We start from the raw sequence: 20,606 nt of genomic DNA, 5'->3' as shown, positions 1-20,606 counted from the left end.
TAAGCGTCCGACTTCAGCCAGGTCACGATCTCGCGGTCCGTGAGTTCGAGCCCCGCGTCAGGCTCTGGGCTGATGGCTCGGAGCCTGGAGCCTGTTTCCGATTCTGTGTCTCCCTCTCTCTCTGCCCCTCCCCCGTTCATGCTCTGTCTCTCTCTGTCCCAAAAATAAATTTAAAAAAAAAAAAAAAAAAAAAAAAAAAAAAAAAAAGAAAGGACTAGAACCCTGAAAACCGGGGACGCTGTGGGAAGACTCTGATAAGGTGGAGACACTGAACCCCTGAACACCGACGAGTCTTCTCTCGGTAGAAGACACCTGTCTGAGCAGACTAACCTGAGAAAACGGTGATGGCCTCTCTGAGGCAGCTGCCCTGAAAGACACCGACTCTCCTCGGGACCCACCCCCACCACTCCTCTGTGCTTCCAGATTTAGAACCAGACTCAAGTCACAGAAGGCCCCTGGAGGTACAGAGCATGACCCACGAGGAGACCCACTACACTCCAAAAGAACTACTGGATTTTTCTCATTTATACAGACAGAAATCCAGGGACTGCGTGTGGGAGAACGGAAAAAGAAACAAAACTGGATCAGGCCAAATTTATTGATATGGGCGCACTCAACAGAGGTTCTGCATTTCGTGTGGCAGCTCAGAGAGTCACGAAGAGCTCTAATAGTTGGTTCCTTGGCTGAAACGTGGATCACAAGTGGCCACAGCAAATGAACATGGAGTGCCAGGCCTGTCTTGGGTTAATAGAGAGGAAGGGATTCAAAGGCTTAGGTAGACTGGAACGTTAGAGTGGATTTGTCATTTAAGACCTACTCACACACCCCCCACCCCCCCCCACTCCCCCGGGAGGGTCCAGCAGACACACCTTTCCCCATGATGGTGAGAAATGAATTTCTGGGAGGAGCCCCAGCACCCCTGAAAAGCTCTGTGATTACTTTGTAAGCCAGCCCTTCGGTGGGAACAGTGCCTCCTAAAGGCGATGGAAGGAAGTGCTTCCTGGAGTGGCAGGGGCCAAGTGGCAGAGGTGGGTCTGGGTGCCTGAACACTGTGGAGTGAGGGCAGAATCAGAACAGCCAGCCTTGCACAGACCTGCAGCATTAGCTGGATGATCGTGGTGTTCCTAGAAGAGATATAGACGGGCAGCCTCCTCAATTCTTACTTGACATGTAAAGACTTTTTAATGTTTTGTTTTGATTTTTCTTGAGAGAGAGGCGGGGGAAGTGGCAGAGAGAGGAAGAGGAAGAGAGAGAGGGAGAAAGAATCCCACGGTTCGACACAGGGCCCGAACCCACGAACCGTGAGATCATAACCTGGGCCAAAATCAAGAGCCGGACGCTTAACCGACTGAGCCCCCCAGGCGCCCCCCCCCTTACTTGATCTTTATAAGCAGAAAAGTTGTAGGTCAAGTGAATTAAAGTCTTGAGTCATAAAAACATAAAGTCACATGTCCTCGATCAATTCCAACCCTGAGCCAGTTTACAGACCCAGAACCCCTCAGTAAAGGGGAGGCCAGGTCCAAACTAGCATAAATTAAAAAAAGGAATTTGAAGGAAGGTGTTTAAGTGGCAAACCACTAGCTCTATGTACCAAAATACTTAAAGAACTAAAAGCGTGTTCTGTTGTTCTTAGTATTTACAAGAGTAAGAGAAAATTTCAGAGATAAAATACTGTACGGGCCCACAACCTCTTACCGAAAACCCCTGGGGCCAGATGTGTTTCAGATGGAGAATTTTTCAGGTTTTAAAAAAATGAATACAATGCCTACACTTTATATCCTCTCCCAGCCCCGGCAGGGCCCCAGGCAGCATCCCGTAACCAAACACATCAGTATTTCTGCAGTGAAACACGTATCAGTCACACCGAGTGGGATCGTGCCTAAAAATAGGCTCTCATTAGTACCGGTCAAATTCTGCAACCAAAAGAGTTTGTGTCAAGCTTAGAAAAAAACGTTCGGTTTCCAGAGATCTGGAGATTGTAAAGTGCTGATAAGAGGCTGTGAAGCTACGGTCCGAAGGGAGAACGAGAAACTGCCCCCCGGCATGTTCTGTTTCTGAAGCACACGTATGACAGCCTGATCGCAATCGGTGTCGCCTCGACGTACTGTCAAGACTTTCTCTACCTTCTCCACGATGTACGATTCAGCAACTCTCACCAGGGTTCTTCTACACTGCCAGGCACCGGGGAAAAAAATTAAGTTCCTAACAGTGGAAAGCTGATGAAGAGCAAGTCCCCACAAGTTCAGGGCTGGACCTCCTCTAGAGGCAGACGGCAAGGCCACAGGGCCGAGGGGCCTCGGCCAATGGGGTGCAGGGGTGCAGGGGCCAAAGAAAGGCACCGGCGAGGAGCCTCTGCTGCAAACACCCTGGGCCTGTGTGGACGTCCTGCAGGGCAAGCCTGCCACTGGTCTAACTGCAGAAAGATCTGCACAGCCTCCAGAAGAACTCAGCCCAAGCAGAGAGGCAAAGGCTCAGTGGCCTGGTCCACATGTAGTGCCTCCTGACGAGGGGCAAGGGACCTTTCTGAGCCCAGCATGGAGTCAGACACTTGGTTGACTGGATTCCGGCTGTGTCCTAGCCAGAAGGATCTGCGTAAGAGGGAGAACCACCTACGAAAACCACTCAAGATTAAAAATCCCTGAGGAGTAGGGGCGCCTGGGTGTCTGTCGGGGTAAGCATCTGACTCTTGATTTCAGCTCAGGTCGCGATCTTGCGGTTCATGAGTTCGAGCCCTGCATCCGGCTCTGTGCTGACAGTGCAGAGGCTGCTTGGGATTTTCTGTCTCTCCCGCATTCCTTCTCTCTCTCTCTCTCAAAAATAAATAATAAATCTTTAAAAATCCCTGAGGAGTAGTCAGAGCATTGGGTGGAACAGATTCCACGCTGTTCGTAAGGATGGCTTCAACATGGAGGCTGTGTCTCCAGAGCAGAATCAGCAGTACGGAGGCTTGGAGAGTCCCACACAAACATTACCACAAAGAGAAGGAAATTGGTGGACACCATGGGACAGAGGAAAGACGCTCTGTAAACATTTCAGATATGCCAAAAGCCTCCTAAAAAATGTTTGGAGGCTTCGCAAGAGAAATCCTATAATACAGCAGAGAAGTTGCAAAAATATATGCTTTGAGTTCCAACTCCACCATATATTAGCTTTGTGTAGCCTTGGGCAAGTTACACAACCTATCTGATTCTTCGTTTCCTCATCTATAAAATTCATAAAAATACTAATTATCACAGAATTGTAATGAGTTGATGAGAAAATGCACGTAAGTTGCTTAGCAAAGGCTTGGCACACGGTAAGCACTCGGTCACTAAAGGCAGAGCAAAAGACAACAGGAAGCTAGTTCTAAATCCAAATTTCTAAGGGCTAAGAAACAGGAAGTATAGATGGTAGAACACACACACACGCACACACGCACACACAGAACCTGTATCTATATAGACAGATATAATATCAATCAATTCAAAATTTCTCCCTAACTACTCACTTTCTCTCTGCCCTTCTTAGCCATTTAGGAGATTTCAAATATTTGCATTTTAACACATTTTTCTCTTAGGAAACGGAGTCTTTTACCTATCACCTAGGTAGAGGAAGGCTATATAACAAATACAACCTGAATGTGACTGGAGAGTAACTAACTATAAGACACGGTCTGGTGCAGACTCATAAAGTTCTCAGTGAAGCTCAATATAGCACCTTCATTTTTTTCAAGTGCTATCTGGAAAAAGCACAAGATTATGTTAAAGTGACATAACTCCACACTGTGTTCCTTCATGACTGAAGAGAAAAGAATAACACATTTCTTAATTTTGATAAAGGCATCTTAAAAATAATTTTTTATTTTTTTAAAAAGCTTATTTATTTGAGAGACAGACAGTGAACAAGAGAACAAGCATGCAAGTAGGGGAGGGGCAAAGAGAGAGGGGGACAGAGAGAATCCCAGGCAGGCTCCACACTGTCAGCACAGAGCCTGACACGGGGCTTGAACCCACGAACCGTAAGATCATGACCTGGGCCAAAGTCAGATGCTTACCTGACTGAGCCACCCAGGCACCCCCAAAAATGTCTTTCAATTGCACAGAGTAAATTCCCCAGATCCCAAAGTAGAACATCAGAGTCCTAGCATGAACAATGTTCACTGCAAATGCATCGAAGTTTGTTCAGTTGGTTACAGCATGATACTAACTGCGCTCAAGTTGTGGATTTCAATCTGTGTGGCAGTTACCTACAATAATAAATAACTTAGGCTAGGTAAAGACATAGTACATTTCTAAACCCAATTAATTACAACTAAGGTCTGGGTTCAGTGTATCAGTTGCTAGAAAACTACAGTTGAGCCTTGAACAATACCAGTAGGCCATTAGCAGTTAAGTTTTCAGGAAGCAACGTTGTAACTGAATTTTCGACTGGGGTGGGGGGTGGTCAGCATCCCTAACCCCAGTGTTCTTCAAGGGCCAACCACATTCCAACTACATGCCCAGTCAATCAGAGGTACTGCAAAGTATCACAATTTCTAAAGAGACCCCTGAGTTTGGAAGAAAAATAAATAAACAGATTACCAACAATTTATTAATGAAATCATCCTCTTCTTGACAAAGGCTTAATGGGACCAAGAGATAATTATAAGTGAATAAAAATCACAGCAGCCACATGCATTCAAAAAGATAATGAATAAAGAGGTTTAAGGGCAAAGATATAAAGGTCCCAAGAGACCATTAAATTTCTCAATTTAGGCACTAGGAACGGGCCCAAAGCCAACTGATCTCTGCCTTCTTGTGGCAGTCAAAGTCCCAAGGACTGTGGTCTGGACTCTAGGGCATTGCTAATGTCAAGCACTTGGCAAAATAAGAGTGGAAAAGGAAGAAAGGAAAATCACTCAAGATACACGAAGACTTCATATCTCCTCGGCCGCAGGGACCAAGACCCAGAGCCGTACGATACTTGAGACCTTCTAGTTTTTCTAATAATTAAATTCCCTTTGATGGGACCTAAGGACCAAACGAATCCATAAAAATTCTGTCAGAGCAAACCCTTTATTCTCTCTTTTCAAATTATGCCAGTGGTCGGAGAGAGCAAGATTAAAATCTTCACAAGGTTTAGGTACACGTGAGATGCACGTTTTACAGAGAATTCAAATTCTCAGATAAAAGATACAACTTAAATAAAAACACCGGCTTTGGGGGCCCGTAGAAGATTCTAATCATCCAGGAAAAATGTGATTGTGGAATCACATGAATCAGCCTCAGTGGGAATAGAAAGGAATGTGAGAAATATTTAACAGGTAGGCCAGCATTTTCTAGATGCAGCAATATTTCTGAAAAACCATGTAGATCGAGTCTCTCCCAATCAAATCGCATTCTAAAAACTCAGTAGGAAAGATCAACCATCAACGAAATCTCATGTGTCCTTTGTGAGTTGAAACAAATACCTATTTGGTAATACAAATAGTGCTCTATGGGTTTTTTTTTTTAATTCTGTGAATTTGCATAATAGGTGAATCATATTTTCTTAAAAGTGGTGACTGTCGTGAATTTTTAATCTGTCCTTTATTTTTTTTAATGTTTGTTTATTTTTGACAGAGAGAGACAGAGCATGAGCGGGGGTGGGGCAGAGAGAGAGGGAGACACAGAATCCCAAGCAGGCTCCAGGCTCTGAGCTGTCAGCACAGAGCCCGACACGGGGCTCGAACTCATGGACCGCGAGATCGTGACCTGAGCCGCAGTCGGATGCTCAACCGACTGAGCCACCCAGGCGCCTCATAATCTGTCCTTTATTATTCATGATTGAAGCATATCCATCCTGTGGAGGATACAGTCTCCCTGCTGTATCCACAGTAATTCAAAGGGCGCCCGGCACTCGGTAGGTGTTTATTTAGTGCATAAAGACTTGGTGAAAACACAAACTTCGCTTCATGTACTTTTCACTTAGATCTTTCACAGAGGACTTGTTTTTATTTCTTCTTTTGGCAGTACCTGAGCCTAGTGGCTATGCTAGAGTTAGAGTAAAAACAACTGGTAGAATTTTTTTTTTAAGACTAAGTTTTAGTATCCTGACGGGTAAATCAGCAACAGGCTGACGGAATTAGTACTGAGATCCGTGGCGTTTCAACTGCAGAGGTAGTGTCTCAAGTCTAAATCTTGGCAACAAGCGTCAAGTAATAGAAAAGTCTTATTGACAAAACGCTTAAGGGCTACAACGAACATGATCAAATAATTTAAATATGTAATAACTAGTAATTCCAGAACTATGATGTTTAAAGTAGTTGAAGAGGGCGCCTGGCTGACTCAGTCAGAAGAGCATGTGACTCTCTATCTCAGGATCATGAGTTCAGGCCCCACATTAGGCGTGGAGATTAGTTAAATAAATAAACCTTAAGGGGCAGTCAGTTGAGTGTCTGATTCTTATTCTTAATTTTGGCTGAGGTCGTGATCTCACAGTTTGTAGGTTTGAGCCCCGCGTCGGGCTCTAAGCTGATAGCACGGAGCCTGCTTGAGATTCTCCCTCTCTCTCTGCCCCTCCCTTGTACACTCTCTCTGTCTCGCTCAAAATAAATAAATAAGCTTATAAATAAATAAGGAAACTAAAAAAAAAAAAAATAAAGTAGCTGGAGAATGTTAATTTATCGCACACATACTTAAAGAGTGAAAATAACCAGATGATACATGAAATCACACTTCGGAAAAAATATTCCTTGTTTCAAGAAACAATGGATACCCGCTATGCACCAGGCTAAATCCTAACTACAGATTACAAACTACTAACAGTTATTGAGACATACATATGCCTCACTGCCCTTTAGCATCTATCCTATCCACTGTGCTAAGCACTGGGGATATTTATATAAACAAGACAAACGCTATCTCTGTCCTGGATTCTCAGAGAGGAAAGAAGAAAAACCAAATAGTTAGAAATTACAAAAAAGAAATAAACAAAGGACCAGGAAATGATAACAGGGAACTCCCCTGGGTAGGGTGGTTACAGAAAGGCCTCTCCGAAAAAAAGACATTTAGAAAGAAATGTGTATTTATTTTTGAGAGAGAAAGCACACGTGTGTGCATGCGAGCAGGGGAGCTGCAGAGACAGAGGGGACCAGAGAATCCCAGCAGGCTCTGTGCTGCCAGCACAGAGCCCAATGCAGGGCTTGAACTCACGAACCAGGAGAACACCACCTGAGCTGAAATCAAAAGTCGGCCACTTAACCAACTGAGGCACCCAGGTGCCCCTGAAAAAGTGACATTTATGCCCTCACTGATGAAAAGGAGACCGCTCTGGGCAGTCCTGGGGAAACGGTATGCCAGGGAGCCGGAACAGCAAATGCACAGGACCTGAGAGGGGGATGAGTGTCAAAGAGAACAAGATGGCAGTGTGGCTTGAATATAGTGAGCAAGGGGGTGAGTGACACAAGCTGAAGTCAGAGAGGCAGTAACCAGATCTCACACAAAGCACCGCAGGCCGTGGGGAGAAGCTGGTGAGTCACTGCGAATGTCAGGGGAAGCCATTAAGGACTGTAAGCAAGAAAGTAAGACGATCTGATTACATTTTTCTAACAATCATTCCTGCAGTTGGGCGAAGAATGGATTAAAAAGAGGCAAGATGGGGAAATGGGGAGACCAGCTGGGTGACTCTGCCTAAAATGCTAAAAGCGGACTGTTCGTTGACAAGAAAAAAAAGGGGGTGAATTCCAAACGCATTTGGGCGATGGCAGAACCGGATGTGGGGCTTGATGAGGGGCAGGGCGGAATCGAGGGTGGGTCCCAGCCTTCTGGGTTGGGCAATTAGATGAAAGCCATTTACTGAAATGGGTGGTGCAGATCACAGAGCTTCCTTCTTCAGACCCTGTGTGTGTGTCCTTCCTATGTAAAGGTGATCAGAGACACAACAATTGCCAAATGCACTCAATCCTCATCTGACACTGTTAACCACTATCTCTTCCTTCAACCTTCATTCGGTCTTGGTTTCCAAGACACCACATCCTTCCAGTTCTTCATTTCCTCATCAGACCTCCCTCCCAGGTTCCCTATAGCCCAGGGCTCCGTCGTCGGCCCCCTGCTATTTCCTTCAACACACTCTTCCACGGTGACCTCATCCAAACCATGCAAGCTTTTACTCTCTTCTGTGATGCCTCCCAAATCTGTGCTTCCAGCCAGAGCTTTCTCCTCATCTCTCCAGCCCATCCTTCACATCTCCACAGAGAAAGAAAGGCTTCACCAGCCTCCACAGTCCTCACGATAAAGATCCAGCCTTACAAATGGCAAACAAGGTCCTCTGTGAGTTAATGCCTCTGGCTGGCTCGCCTGCCTTGACTGCCCCCATCTCTTTCCCAGCCACACTCCTACCTCCCACCACACGGACCGACCAACAGGTCCATTCAGGACTCTGTATATGCGGTTTCCTCGCCCAGTGCCTACTCAGCTTAAGCACCCCTTCCTCTGGTGGCCTGCCCTCCAGTCTGAGATGATGGCTCTGCCTAGGGCTCTCACAGCACACCGTTATCCAAGGACTTCTTGTATTAACTATCACACTGTCTCTCCCACTGAACTGGAAATGATGTGAAGTCAGGGGCCGTCCTTCTAGAATACTTTTGGTGCTTGGTACTTAAAAGGTTTGCTGAGTAACTATGTATCTGCATCAAATTCAGGAAGGTTTTCTATAAAAACGAACTGTTACGTACACTGTCCATGACCAGAAAAAGACGATCTGGCAAGAAGCAGCATTCAATCGTTTTCTAAAATTAAGCTAACCTTAGCTGCTGACACTCATACATCAGTAGTCACCTTTCATTACTGAAGAGCTGGGTACATCCGAGATAAAGGTAGCTATCATTCTGATGATCTGTTCATATTAATATCCATGAATACTCAGGTTTTCAGTTCTGCTTTCTTTAGCACCTTCAGTCTAATTAAGATCATCCTGACGTCCTCAGTACAATGTCTGACCTCTCGTGCCTGATTATTCTGTCTGAAGCACCCGAGCTTTCTGACAAACCTTAGTTTTAGGCTATTTCCTACCTTTACTTAAAAGACAAATATTGTCATCATCACCAACAACCCCCCCACACACACACACTTTTAACCTTTTTTTTTTTTTTTTTTTTTCCTCACTAGAGATATTTACAGGGAATGGACTGTCTTAGGCCTACGAAGTACATTTTCAAGGAGGGTGAGACTTCTACATTCATCCTTCACCATGTTGGAATCAGTGGCTAAATGGTAAGTTTTCCTGGTTCGGAAGATTACCCTGAAGACTTTTCCAGGGAAGAAATTACTGAGTAAACTTGTATTCAGACACTGTGATGCAACTGGTATTTTGAGAAACAAAAGAAACGAAAAAGTCTACGTGGTTTCCCAGGAGTTGGCCCTCTTTATAACCATTACTTAACCACATTCTGAGGAAGCAAGTACGCGGCTTTGAACAACAGCACAAAAAAGTCCTATGGCCAACACTTCAGATGTCCATAAAACAACTCACCCAATGCCATAAATCGAGCCTGGGGTTTACCTTAAGTTGATCCATGAAATTAAGCAAGAAAAAAGGGTCATTAAAAAAAAAAAAAAAAGGGAAAAGGAAAAACGGGCTTTTTAATGTGTCTTGACAAACTGCGGTGACTATCCCTGGAGTTATTACGTATTTGACCAAATTCTTTTAAGCCAGCTCATTCCAGTATTCCAGTGATGTTCCCAGTCTCTGCTTCCTAACGCAGAGGTAATCTAAATGTCCCCTCGGTGGGCGCTCTGCAAGCCACACGAGACGCACGAGACCCCAGGGCTCTTCCATCACGAGCCTTAAAAAATGGATCGGAGAGCACCCGAAATGGAACTTACAAGGTAAAACCAAACATTCGCTTAAAGCGGGGAAACAACCCAACAAAGGCCTTGCAAATGAAAGCCCTACCACCTTCCGCCACCTCGCATAGGTGGAGAGTGCCCGAACCCCGGGCTCCCGAACGGGAATCCCAGGCGGGCCCGGGCGACCCCGGGTCCCCAGGCGGGGAGGGCAGGAGACCCCGCCGGCCCGCGGTCCCGACAGCCCCCCCAGGAAGGAGCAAGGTGGGGAGCTCGCCCCTCCTCCCGCACGCGCAGGGATCGGGAGGAAGGAAGGCTCCGCGCTCCCCCGGCCCCGGAGCGCGCAGGCCGCGCCCCCTCCCCATCTCGGCGCCCGGCGCGCAGGGCCCGCGGCTGCCGCGAGGGAAGGGCGCCGGCCCCGCGAGGCCCCCGCCGCCCCGGCCCGGCCCCTACATCACTCACACAGCCCGAGCGCCGCCGCCAGCACCGACCACAGCCAGCGCCTGCGGGCTGGGGCTGCAATCACTGCCTCGGCCCCGGCGGGCACTGCCATCGTCCTCCCGCCGCCGCCGCCGCCGCCGCCGCCGCCGCCGCCGCCGCGGCCCTGGGTCCCCGTCCCCGCTGCGCTCGGCTCGGCTCGCCACAGGGGCTCCAGCCTCGTCGCGCCCGCGCCCGCGCCCGCGCCCGCGCCCGCTGGCACCTCCACGCCGCGCTCCCCGCTCCTGGCCCCCACGCCGGCCCCAGCCGTCCGCTCATTGGCCGGCCCCGCTCCCTCGCCAGGACGCGATTGGAGGACACCGACTGCCCATCACGCCCTCTGCTCCGGAGGCCCGCCCTCCCCCCGGTCCCACCCAGGCTTCCACCCCAGGCTCCTTCTCCTGGCGCTGGAGGCCTGGGTCTTGGGCGGCGCTGGGCTGCCGCCCGGCCCGCCGCCTGCTGCGGTGTCCGCCAGTGTCCCGTCCACCGGCCGCCGGCCGCCGTCTCCTCTGCCTCTTCGGAGCTCCAGTCCAGCAGATCTCTGCATAGTGTCTCCTGGCCGGCGGGTCTTCGCCGGGTCTGCGCTCGCCTCCGGGTCAGCCCTTCTGGGTTTCTGGAGCCTCACCTAAAGGAAAAGCAGCAGTTCATTTACAAAGAAAATAGAATGAAGGGGACGATGGGATGATGGGATGATTCGGTCGCCCACATGGAGCACATCTCCCGCCTGGCCCCTTGCGAGGCCTGTCCTTTGCCTCGACTAGGTAATTTATGTGTCGCAATTGGAGAAATCTAGCTTTAAAAGAAGTCTCCATCTTGCCCGGATCTCCTCTTAGGAGTACTCCTTTTGGCTTAAGAAAGGGTGGAAACTGGGAACTCTTTCCTGCTGCTTGGAACGCGAATGAATGTGCTTTTTGTTTGTTTTCCTTTTGCACACTAAATGTCCCTCAATTTGTCATTAAAAGTGGGCGTGGGGAAGTTTCTGACTCTGAAGTGCCTTGGCCGACTCTGCTCAACTTGGTTACTTTGGCCCAGAACAGTGTATGCCACTCACTGGATGCCCAATAAGCACTGGAGAGTGCTTGGAAGGGTCCTTATGAGAATACCCAAGAAGGGCACAGAAGGGGGAACAGAAGCATGAAAAGTTGAGAGTAAGTGAAGGAAAGGAAGAATACAGATTGGCTGGGGGGGGGGGGCGCGATGGAGTGAAGGAAGGAACGAAACGTAGACAATTAGCACAAGAGTGGGGCCTGGTGAGAAAACCCAAGTGCGATCTCTCATTTTGGGTTTTGCCTAAAGTCAGCTTTATAAACGCCGGTCCTGATATTTTTGCTGTTTTAGCCTTCCAACCTTGTATGCAAATTCATAATAATTAGCATTAGTGAGAGGAAACTAAAAAAGCATGACATTTTGCCCTATAAGATCCTAACGAAGTGTGTCTGGAATGTCCATTGAATAGAATACAAATGCATTCAGTGAGGAACTACTATGTGCTATAGCTGTAGAACACCTAGGCTTTACTCTCAAAAAGTGCATAATCCACCAGTGTAGACAAACAGGTACTAGATTTTTTTTAATTTTGTATTTATTTTTGAGAAAGAGAGAGAGAGACAGAGTGTGAGCAGGGGAGGGGGCAGAGAGAGAGGGAGACACAGAATGTGAAGCAGGCTCTAGGCTCTGAGCTGTCAGCAGAGCCCCGCGCAGGGCTCGAACTTGTGAACCATGAGATCATGGCCCCAGCCGAAGTAGGACGTTCAACCCGTTTAACCGACTGAGCCACCCAGGTACCCTGGTACTAGAGGTTTTTTGATGCTTGAAGAGAAGGGCGAATAAAGGAGAAACCCAAGGCCAACAGGGGCAGTGGTTCTCAAAGACACATGCAATGTTACAAGCTTCTCTGACTGTGATGTACCTCAACACACATACCTTCCCCTTCTGAGAACCACTGGCCCAAGAGATGTGTGGGAAAGATAGGTGCACAGAGGATGTAGCATTTGAGATGAACTTTAAACGATGAGTACAGGTTCACCAGAAAGTGGCAGGAAAAGCAAACTCAGAAATAGGAAAACAGTACCAGGTGCAAGAAATAGTAAATCCTGCATGGTTTGGAACTTCAGAGGAGTGAGGGAAAGAGAATGCTGGAAAAGTAGGCTGTGGTCATCTTTTGAAGAGCCCTAGGTTGTCTTTATTGCACAGGCAGTGGGGAGAGGTAAAGGGGGAGGGACAAGTTCAAGCCTGTGTTTTAGGAGGGTGACCACTGCAGCAGACCAGGTGAGTGGGAAGAGAGGTAGAGGGGAAGACAAGGAGTGGAGAAGCATTTCAGGGAGATGGTGACAGGGCTGGGGATCAATTGGATGGGAAGTCTAATCAATAGAAAAGAATCCAGAAAGACAGGTGTAACCTCTAGTTTTTGGCCTGAGTAAAGAATGGTGATAACCAGGCAACCAAAACTAAGAGCCGAGGAAGAGGGGCTCCTGGGTGGCTCAGTTGGTTAAGTGTCTGACTCTTGGGATTGGGACTGAGTGCAGAGCCTGCGTGGGATTCTCTCTCTGCCCCTCCCCTGCTTGCGCTCTCTGTCTCTGTCTCTCTCAAAATAGATAAATGAACTTTTAAAATATGTACAAAATAGCAATCCCTATCAAAATAACACCAGCATTCTTCACAGAGCTAGAACAAGCAATCCTATAATTTGTATGGAACCAGAAAAGACCCCGAATAGCCAAAGCAATCTTGAAAAAGAAAACCAAAGCTGGAGGCATCACAATCCTAGACGTCAAGCTGTATTACAAAGCTGTAATCATCGAGACAGTATGGTACTGGCACAAAGACACTCAGGTCAATGGAACAGAATAGAGAACCCAGAAATGGACCCACAAATGTATGGCCAAGTAATCTTTGACAAAGCAGGAAAGAGTATCCAATGGAATAAAGACAGTCTCTTCAGCAAGTGGTGCTGGGAAAACTGAACAGCAACATGCAGAAAAATGAACCTGGACCACTTTCTTACACCAGACACAAAAATAAACTCAAAATGGATGAAAGGCCTACATGTAAGACAGAAAGCCATCAAAATCCTCGAGGAGCAATTAGGCAAAAAACCTCTTTGACCTTGGCCACAGCAACTTCTTAACACGTCTCTGGAGGCAAGGGAAACAAAAGCAAAAATGAACTATTGGGACCTCATTAAAATAAAAGGCTTCTGCACAGCAAAGGAAACAAACAAAACCAAAAGGCAACCGACAGAATGGGAGAAGATATTTGCAAATGACATATCAGATAAAGGGTTAGTGTCCAAAATCTATAAAGAACTTATCAAACTCAACACCCAAAAAACGAATAATCCAGTGAAGAAATGGGCAAAAGACATGAATAGACACTTCTCCAAAGAAGACATCCATATGGCCAACCGACACATGCAAAAATGCTCCACATCGCTCGCCATCAGGGAATACAAATCAAAACCACAATGAGATACCACCTCACACCTGTTGGAATAGCTAGCATTAACAACTCAGGCAACAACAGATGATGGCGAGGATGCGAAGAAAGAGGGTCTGTTTTGCACTGCTGGTGGGAATGCAAACTGGTGTGGCCACTCTGGAAAACAGTATGGCAGTTCCTCAAAAAATTAAACATAGAACTACCCTATGACCCAGAAATTGCTCTACTAGGCATTTATCCAAGGGATACAGGTGTGCTGCTTCGAAGGGACACATGCACCCCCATGTTTATAGCAGCACTATCGACAATAGCCGAAGTATGGAAAGAGCCCAAATTTCCATCAACTGATGAATGGATAAAGAAGATGTGGGATATATATACACTGGAGTATTACTCGGCAATCAAAAAAGAATGAAATCTTGCCATTTGCAACTTCATGGATGGACCTAGAGGGTATTGCGCTAAGTGAAATTAGTCAGAGAAAGACAAATATCATATGACTTCACTCATATGAGGAATTCAAGATTCAAAGCAGATGAACATAAGGGAAGGGAAGCAAAAATAATATAAAAACAGGCAGGAGGACAAAACATAAAAGACTCTTAAATATAGAGAACAAACAGAGGGTCACTGGAGGGGTTGTGGGAGGCGGGGGTGGGCTACATGGGTAAGGGGCATTCAGGAATCTACTCCTAACTTGGATGTAAATAAATAAATAAGTAAATTCATATATACAAATAATATGCATATAAATATACATATAAATATAGATATAAATATACATATAATATAAATAAAATATGAATAAACATATAAATAAATTCATATATACAAATAAATTTATATAAATATATATACAAATAAATTTATATAAATAAATAATTTATGAATAAATATATAAATGAAAATAAATAAATAAAATTTTTATAAAAAATAAATTTATATATGTAAATAAATATATATACACATATATATGTAAACATATAAATAAATATATATTTATAAATATATATTTATAAATATAAGTATATAATATTTATATATAAATATATATGTAAATATTTATATATAAATATATACATATATATGTAAATAAATACATATACATATATATAAATATATATATGTATACGTATATATAAAAATATATATGTATATGTGTGTGTATATATATGTATGTATATGTGTGTGTGTATATATATATATATATATATATAATAAAAGCCAAGGAAAAGAAACTGGTCTGTGAGGACAGCTAACGAGCTGGGACTTGGACATAGCTTAAAATGCCGAGAACACACCATGGGCAACCAGAAGGCAATTAGATATCGAGGTCTGCTGCCCGGGGAAGCCGCAGAAGGGCTACATGGAGCCTGAGAGGCTGCCGTGGCGGTGAGGTGCTCTACAGTACACGGGAAAAACGACCTCTGAGACATCACCTGCTTGGAAAAGTCAGAGGGCTTGTCTATCCGAGCACTAGTTGCTGGGACTCCTGGATGACACCCGGATTTGGCCACCCCCGGACCGGAGCACAGCAGCCCCCCTCCCTTCTTCCCTAGCTTCAAGCCCCAGCCAGCTTCTCCCCGCATGCCTTGGCATTCTCTCCGGTCCCCCAAAGCCTGTGTGCACCCCCCACAGGTAGGAAAACCAGGCCAGAGAGAACAAACGAGAACACCTCCACTGTGAGTTGTTTCGCAGGGGGCTGGCCTCCACCTGAAAGCGGACAGAATGAATTTCCCACTCACATCCTTTCTAGAGCCTTTCATCGGCTCCTTATTGCCCTAAGCATGAAGCCCAAGCACCTTGGCCAGCATGCACATCCCTGCAGAGTGCGTTTGTGAGCCTCTGCCCTGTGCCCTCCAGCCCACACTCCAGTCGTGCAATCCGAACCTGCCTTCGGCTCCAGCCCTGCCCCTTCACGCCCGCAGGGCTCTGTTCTCGCTGCTTCCTCAGGCTTCAGGCCTCCCTCTGTCCCTTGACGGTCAAAGTTTATCTTCTCGTCTTTCAGACTATAAGTGGAGGGTGAGTTCCTCTAGAAAGGTTTCCCGCGGTCTGTAATACCTACGCCGCCCTGTGTGCACTTGACCACTGCCATCCGGTACAGCTCTGTACTCCTTCTGATTTCTAACGCATCGTCTTTAGGTTTTAGTATAGGATTCCTCTCTCAGGGTCTTTGCAAACACACATGGGAGTAATGTATTGGGCGGTACGTTCTCAATACATGTTAACTAGTATCATATCAGCACTTGCTTGCTATTATCTACTTACCTGTCTGTCTCCCATATAAAATGGTCCCCCTCTAGGGACACGAGGGACTAGCCATACGGTTCCATGTTTTCCCAGGGCCTTCAGACAGAGCCTGGCACACAGCAACACTCGTCTCCTATTACTCTCACTCTTGCTCCCCTCCTCTTAGCCACACTGTCCCCATTGCTATTTCTGGAACACTTCAGGTACACTCAGGTCTCAGGGTGTTGGCACTGGCTTATCCCCCTCTACCCAGTTGGTTCTTCCAGATACGGACCTGCCTCACACCTTCCTGACCTTCTAGCCTTTGCTGCCATGTTATCTTCTCAAAGAGGCCTATGCTTACCACCCATTCAAGTCGCAAACCCTCCCTATGCAATTTATGTCTGCATTATATTTGTCGGATGAAGAGATCGGTGAATGCTCATTAAATTGATCTAGTGAAGTTACAAAGAAAAAAACAATCATGCGAGGTTGTTTGAGCCACAGCCCTTACACTGTGGTTTCTGATCCTGCTGTAGAAAGTAAATGGGAAAACAAACCCAAAACCTTTGGATTCCAATCATTATTGGTTAGCCACCCGTGATCCTCACTCAACAAACCTCCTTGTCTTCCCATACCGCTTTCCTCCTCCTAGAAACTTCCCTTCACCAGCTCAAGCAGTCCAGGCAATACGATCAGAATCCACTGAGGACTTCCAATCAAGTCAGAAAGATCCTTTTAATGGATGACTGCCTCTGAAAAGAAGGGGCTCCTTGGGGGAAAACTTTCCCCACAAAATCAATAATAAGAAAAAGTCATGCACAGAGGCCTTCTGATGACAGTTATCTACATAGGCCCATCGGCTCACAGACTTCCTTTTCCATGCAGTGCACAAAAAATGCAGTTGTGGGGCGCCTGGGTGGCTCAGCCGGTTAAGTGTCTGATTCTTGGTTTTGGTGCAAGTCATGATCTCACGTTCATGAGTTAGAGCCCTGCGTCGGGGTCAATGCTGCTGGTGTGGAGCCTGCTTGGGATTCTCTCTCTCCCTCTCTCTCTGTCCCTGCCCTGCTCTCTCTCTCTCTCTCTCCCCCTCTCAATAAATACACTTAAAAAAAAAAAAAAGATAAGGGGCACTCAGGAGCATCTAGTGCTGGCAAATATATACAGACTGAATTTTCTAGGGCTGGAATTAATGGGAGAAATTAGGAAGAGGGTGACAGACGCCAAAATTTCACACAGCTATTTGTGATTGTGGCAGAATCTTCCCCCACCTCCCGTATTCTCACTGGCGTCCTTTCCCTCCTTGTCTTTTAAGATCTGTTGCTAGAGGCATTGGAACACTGTGATCTGTGGGTCGCGATAGCAAGAGGTTTCTGGAACACTGAGAATCGGATTATTCACAAGTAGATGTCAGAGTCAAAGATGAATCCCAGGCCACCATGAAAAAGATTTGCCTGAAGCTGAATCAATTTCATTGACATTTCTATTGCCAGGACGGCTTAATTCAGAAGGGTTGCATTTTTTGCTAGAAAATATTGAAAATTAGAGTTCTAGTGTCTATGATATTTCTGGGCACCAAATTGGGGTAACAAGAATAATGGGGGTCCTTAGAGAGAGGTTGACTGTAGAAGTACATGTCGCCAGGCTTCTTCATTCACTGTGACGGGGAGAAAATGCTCCTTAAGATCCTCTGCCTCCCTGGACCCCACTTCTGCTTCACAGAAGCCTACAAGGGAAGAATGTCCCTTGCAGAGGGTCACAGGTCACAGGTGTTCCTTCACCAGGACACAGATATTTATCACCGTGGGTTAGGCAATCGATATTCTGAAGTTTTGTTACTGTCGGTCTTCCTGCATCGTTGTGAGAGGCAAGTGAGATACTCCGATGGAGCCTGAAGAGTAATAGATAAACTGTTTTGCAATCCCTGGAGTGCAGTAGGAGTAAGAAAAAAAAAAAAAAAAAAAAAAAAACAACCCTGAAAACAGTAATAACTATAGCAAATTCAAGCGGGAAAGGAGAGCACAGAGACACCTTGTAGAAACTGAGGTTTTCAGAAATCTGAAGTGGCGACAGTAGTTTATCTCACAAGTCATAATTTTTAGCTCCTCATTCTCATGAGAAATAGAAACTTCTTGGCGGCTCTTCCTGCCCATGGGTCCTGTCCTGGGGCTTAATAAAATCAAAAACCATAGGAAGAAAGTTGACCATTCAGTGTCTGGTACATAGTATTGTACTGTTTGTTGAGCAATCAGATGAATGAACGCACTGATATGAAATAAAACAAATGAAGAGGTCTATTTAGGGTAGCCATCCTTCCGCTTGTTGTTGCTGATCTGGTTTGTTATTTGTTAGAGAGACAGTTTACCAAGATTTGTATTGTTAAGGAACTTGAAACCAGTTCGCCAATTACTGAGCACCAGCTCTGTTGGCATAAGTTTAAATACTAAATATTTAAGAATTTAAAATATAGTAAGCAAGTCATGCCATAAAAGATACTGGGACGATCGGACACCAGTTATAATGAATTACACAATTGGTTGCCAGTTATACAGATTTCAGTGTTGGTGTTGGCATCTTGTCCTCCAATAAATCATGATTAGAGGAGACAAGACTGCACCCCAGTTATATGCCACATACAGTTGATTTTAATATGTTACAGGATCTCTCCGGGAAGGTCAGAGTTTGGTATTTATCCGAAAGGAAAGAGATTTTCCAGCTGAAGAGAATAGTTTGAGTAAAAACACAATGGGAATTCACAAGGCTTGGAAAGGTGGCATTTTGAACCCTAGGATGAAAGGTAGTCCTGAAACCGACAATTTTACTATTATTAGAAAGCGCAAGGTCTAGAACACGGTAAGGGAAAGTGTCTAGGATTTTCCTGCCACAGGGACATTGCAACAGACACACTGCGATCTTTTAGCGATGAATATAAACAGACTTATGGTTTTCGAAATAAGAGGTAAATATTACGCTGGTAACGAGACCGTTTGTTTTCTTCTGTGTCGGATTCTCGAAGATAAAAAGTTAAAAAGGAAAATAGAAAACTCTAGAACACAAAACCATACGAACGCTGGAGACACAATATGTAAATAACCACTTGGGGGCGCCAGAATAAGTATCTTTCCCTTCCTTTAGTATAGCAGGCAGCCAGAGACTACATCGGCTCGTTGGTCTAGGGGTATGATTCTCGCTTAGGGTGCGAGAGGTCCCGGGTTCAAATCCCGGACGAGCCCTTGTTTTTAAAAAACTTCCTTGATGAATTAAAAACTTTCTGACTCTTAGAGCAATACACGCAATAAACATATGTTGGTGCAAAACTCGAAATTGAGGTTTTTGTTTTTGTTTTTTTTTTGAACATTACACCCGATACCATGAAAAGACAACGTGAAAACGTAAAAGTTTGAAAACATTTTAACACTTTGGAAACGCTGTCCCTACCCCGGCCAGTGCCCGAGTCGCGCGCGTGGGCAAGGGACGCAGAGTTCCGTTCTCGGTTGCCCGCAGGTGTGGTTTAACCACGCCCCACCCCGCGCCCGTCCAGCAGCGGGCCGGGTGCTGGGCGTCTGCAGGTGGACGGCGCGCCCCTTCTCGCCGACCGGCCAGTGCTCGGCGCCCTGCCCACGTGCGGCGGGGGTGTCGGGGGGACCAGGACTCTGCACCAGGCGCCTCTCTTTCCCAGCGCGCGTGCTGTAAGGGTACAGCGGTTCTCCCCCTTGCTCTCCGACGCACCGTGGCCATTTGGTACGAATGGATCCCATTCGATTTCTTGCTTCGCAAAATTGGGGGAATCAACATTCGAGCTCAAGGGACCAGAGCTCTCTGTTTCATGTAAGTGTGAGTAAGAAAAAAAGAATGAAAGTGTAAAGTGCGGAGGGAAAGAAAGAAAAGCCTGGGCTCGTCCGGGATTTGAACCCGGGACCTCTCGCACCCGAAGCGAGAATCATACCCCTAGACCAACGAGCCACTCTCGGCAGAGCGGTTCCCGGCGCCTCCCTTCAGCCTCGCGCCGCCTCTCGTCGCCTTTCCCGCCGACCCGACCTGCGACCTTTCTCCCACCGCCTGGACCGTGCACCCGCAGCGGTGGGCCTCGGAACGCCTCTCGCCTCAGCTAGACCACCCAGCGCCCGGGTCTACGCTGCACACGGCGTGGCGGCGAGCGCGGAGGCCGCGGCTGGGAGGGTGCGGGGCCCCGCGGGGTGCCGGCCGCGCAGCGTCTCGCCGCCGTCAGCGCTCGCTGGGCGCGAGGGGACCGTCGCGCCTGGCTCAGCCTCCCGTCCGCCCCCTCGGACGGCAGCCCGCTGCTGAAAGCAGGCGGGCGGAGCGGGCGCGGAAGAAACCCCGGAGGAGGGTTAAGAGCTAACTTTCCCAGTGCTGCTTATGGGATCTTGCAGGTACGGAGCTCGCAGGATGTTCGCCACGTCCCGCCCGTAGGCACTACGGGTCTCCCTTTGCAAAGGGAACGAAGGCGCCACACGCCAGGTAGCTCGCTCGGGGCGGTGGGCTAGAAAGGCTTCGGAAGGGGCGGCAGGTGGGGCGGGGGCGAGAGGCGCCCAGACGGCTGCAGGGGCCTGGAGGACTTCCGGCCCGGGCGCCCCCTGCTGCGGGAGGGCGGGGCCTCGACTCGCCCGCCCCCGGCGCCCCGCCCCCGGCGCCCCGCCCCCGGCCCCCCGCCCCCTGGCT

At 47.2% G+C, this 20,606-nt stretch overlaps 1 protein-coding gene and 2 non-coding genes across 3 annotated transcripts in view; 1 reads left to right on the top strand and 2 right to left on the bottom strand.

Annotated features, from left to right (window-relative positions):
• The window catches only part of MPZL1 (myelin protein zero like 1), a 63,835-nt gene extending 53,480 nt beyond the window's left edge, over positions 1 to 10,355 (bottom strand). The window contains exon 1 of the mRNA XM_049635157.1: positions 10,245 to 10,355. Coding sequence (XP_049491114.1) covers positions 10,245 to 10,335 — 91 coding nt within the window. The 5' untranslated portion in view covers positions 10,336 to 10,355. The remainder of the gene's footprint in view (positions 1 to 10,244) is intronic.
• Positions 10,356 to 19,087: 8,732 nt separating this feature from the next.
• TRNAP-AGG (transfer RNA proline (anticodon AGG)) lies at positions 19,088 to 19,159 on the top strand. The gene has a single exon. It is a non-coding gene; the product is annotated as a tRNA-Pro (tRNA).
• A 658-nt stretch (positions 19,160 to 19,817) lies between these two features.
• Positions 19,818 to 19,889, bottom strand: TRNAP-CGG (transfer RNA proline (anticodon CGG)). Its single transcript has one exon. It is a non-coding gene; the product is annotated as a tRNA-Pro (tRNA).
• Positions 19,890 to 20,606: the final 717 nt, after the last annotated feature.

This window comes from Panthera uncia, chromosome F1 (genome assembly GCF_023721935.1).
Source record: "Panthera uncia isolate 11264 chromosome F1, Puncia_PCG_1.0, whole genome shotgun sequence".
Lineage (NCBI taxonomy): Eukaryota > Metazoa > Chordata > Mammalia > Carnivora > Felidae > Panthera > Panthera uncia.
This window is presented reverse-complemented; position numbering and strand designations above follow the sequence as displayed.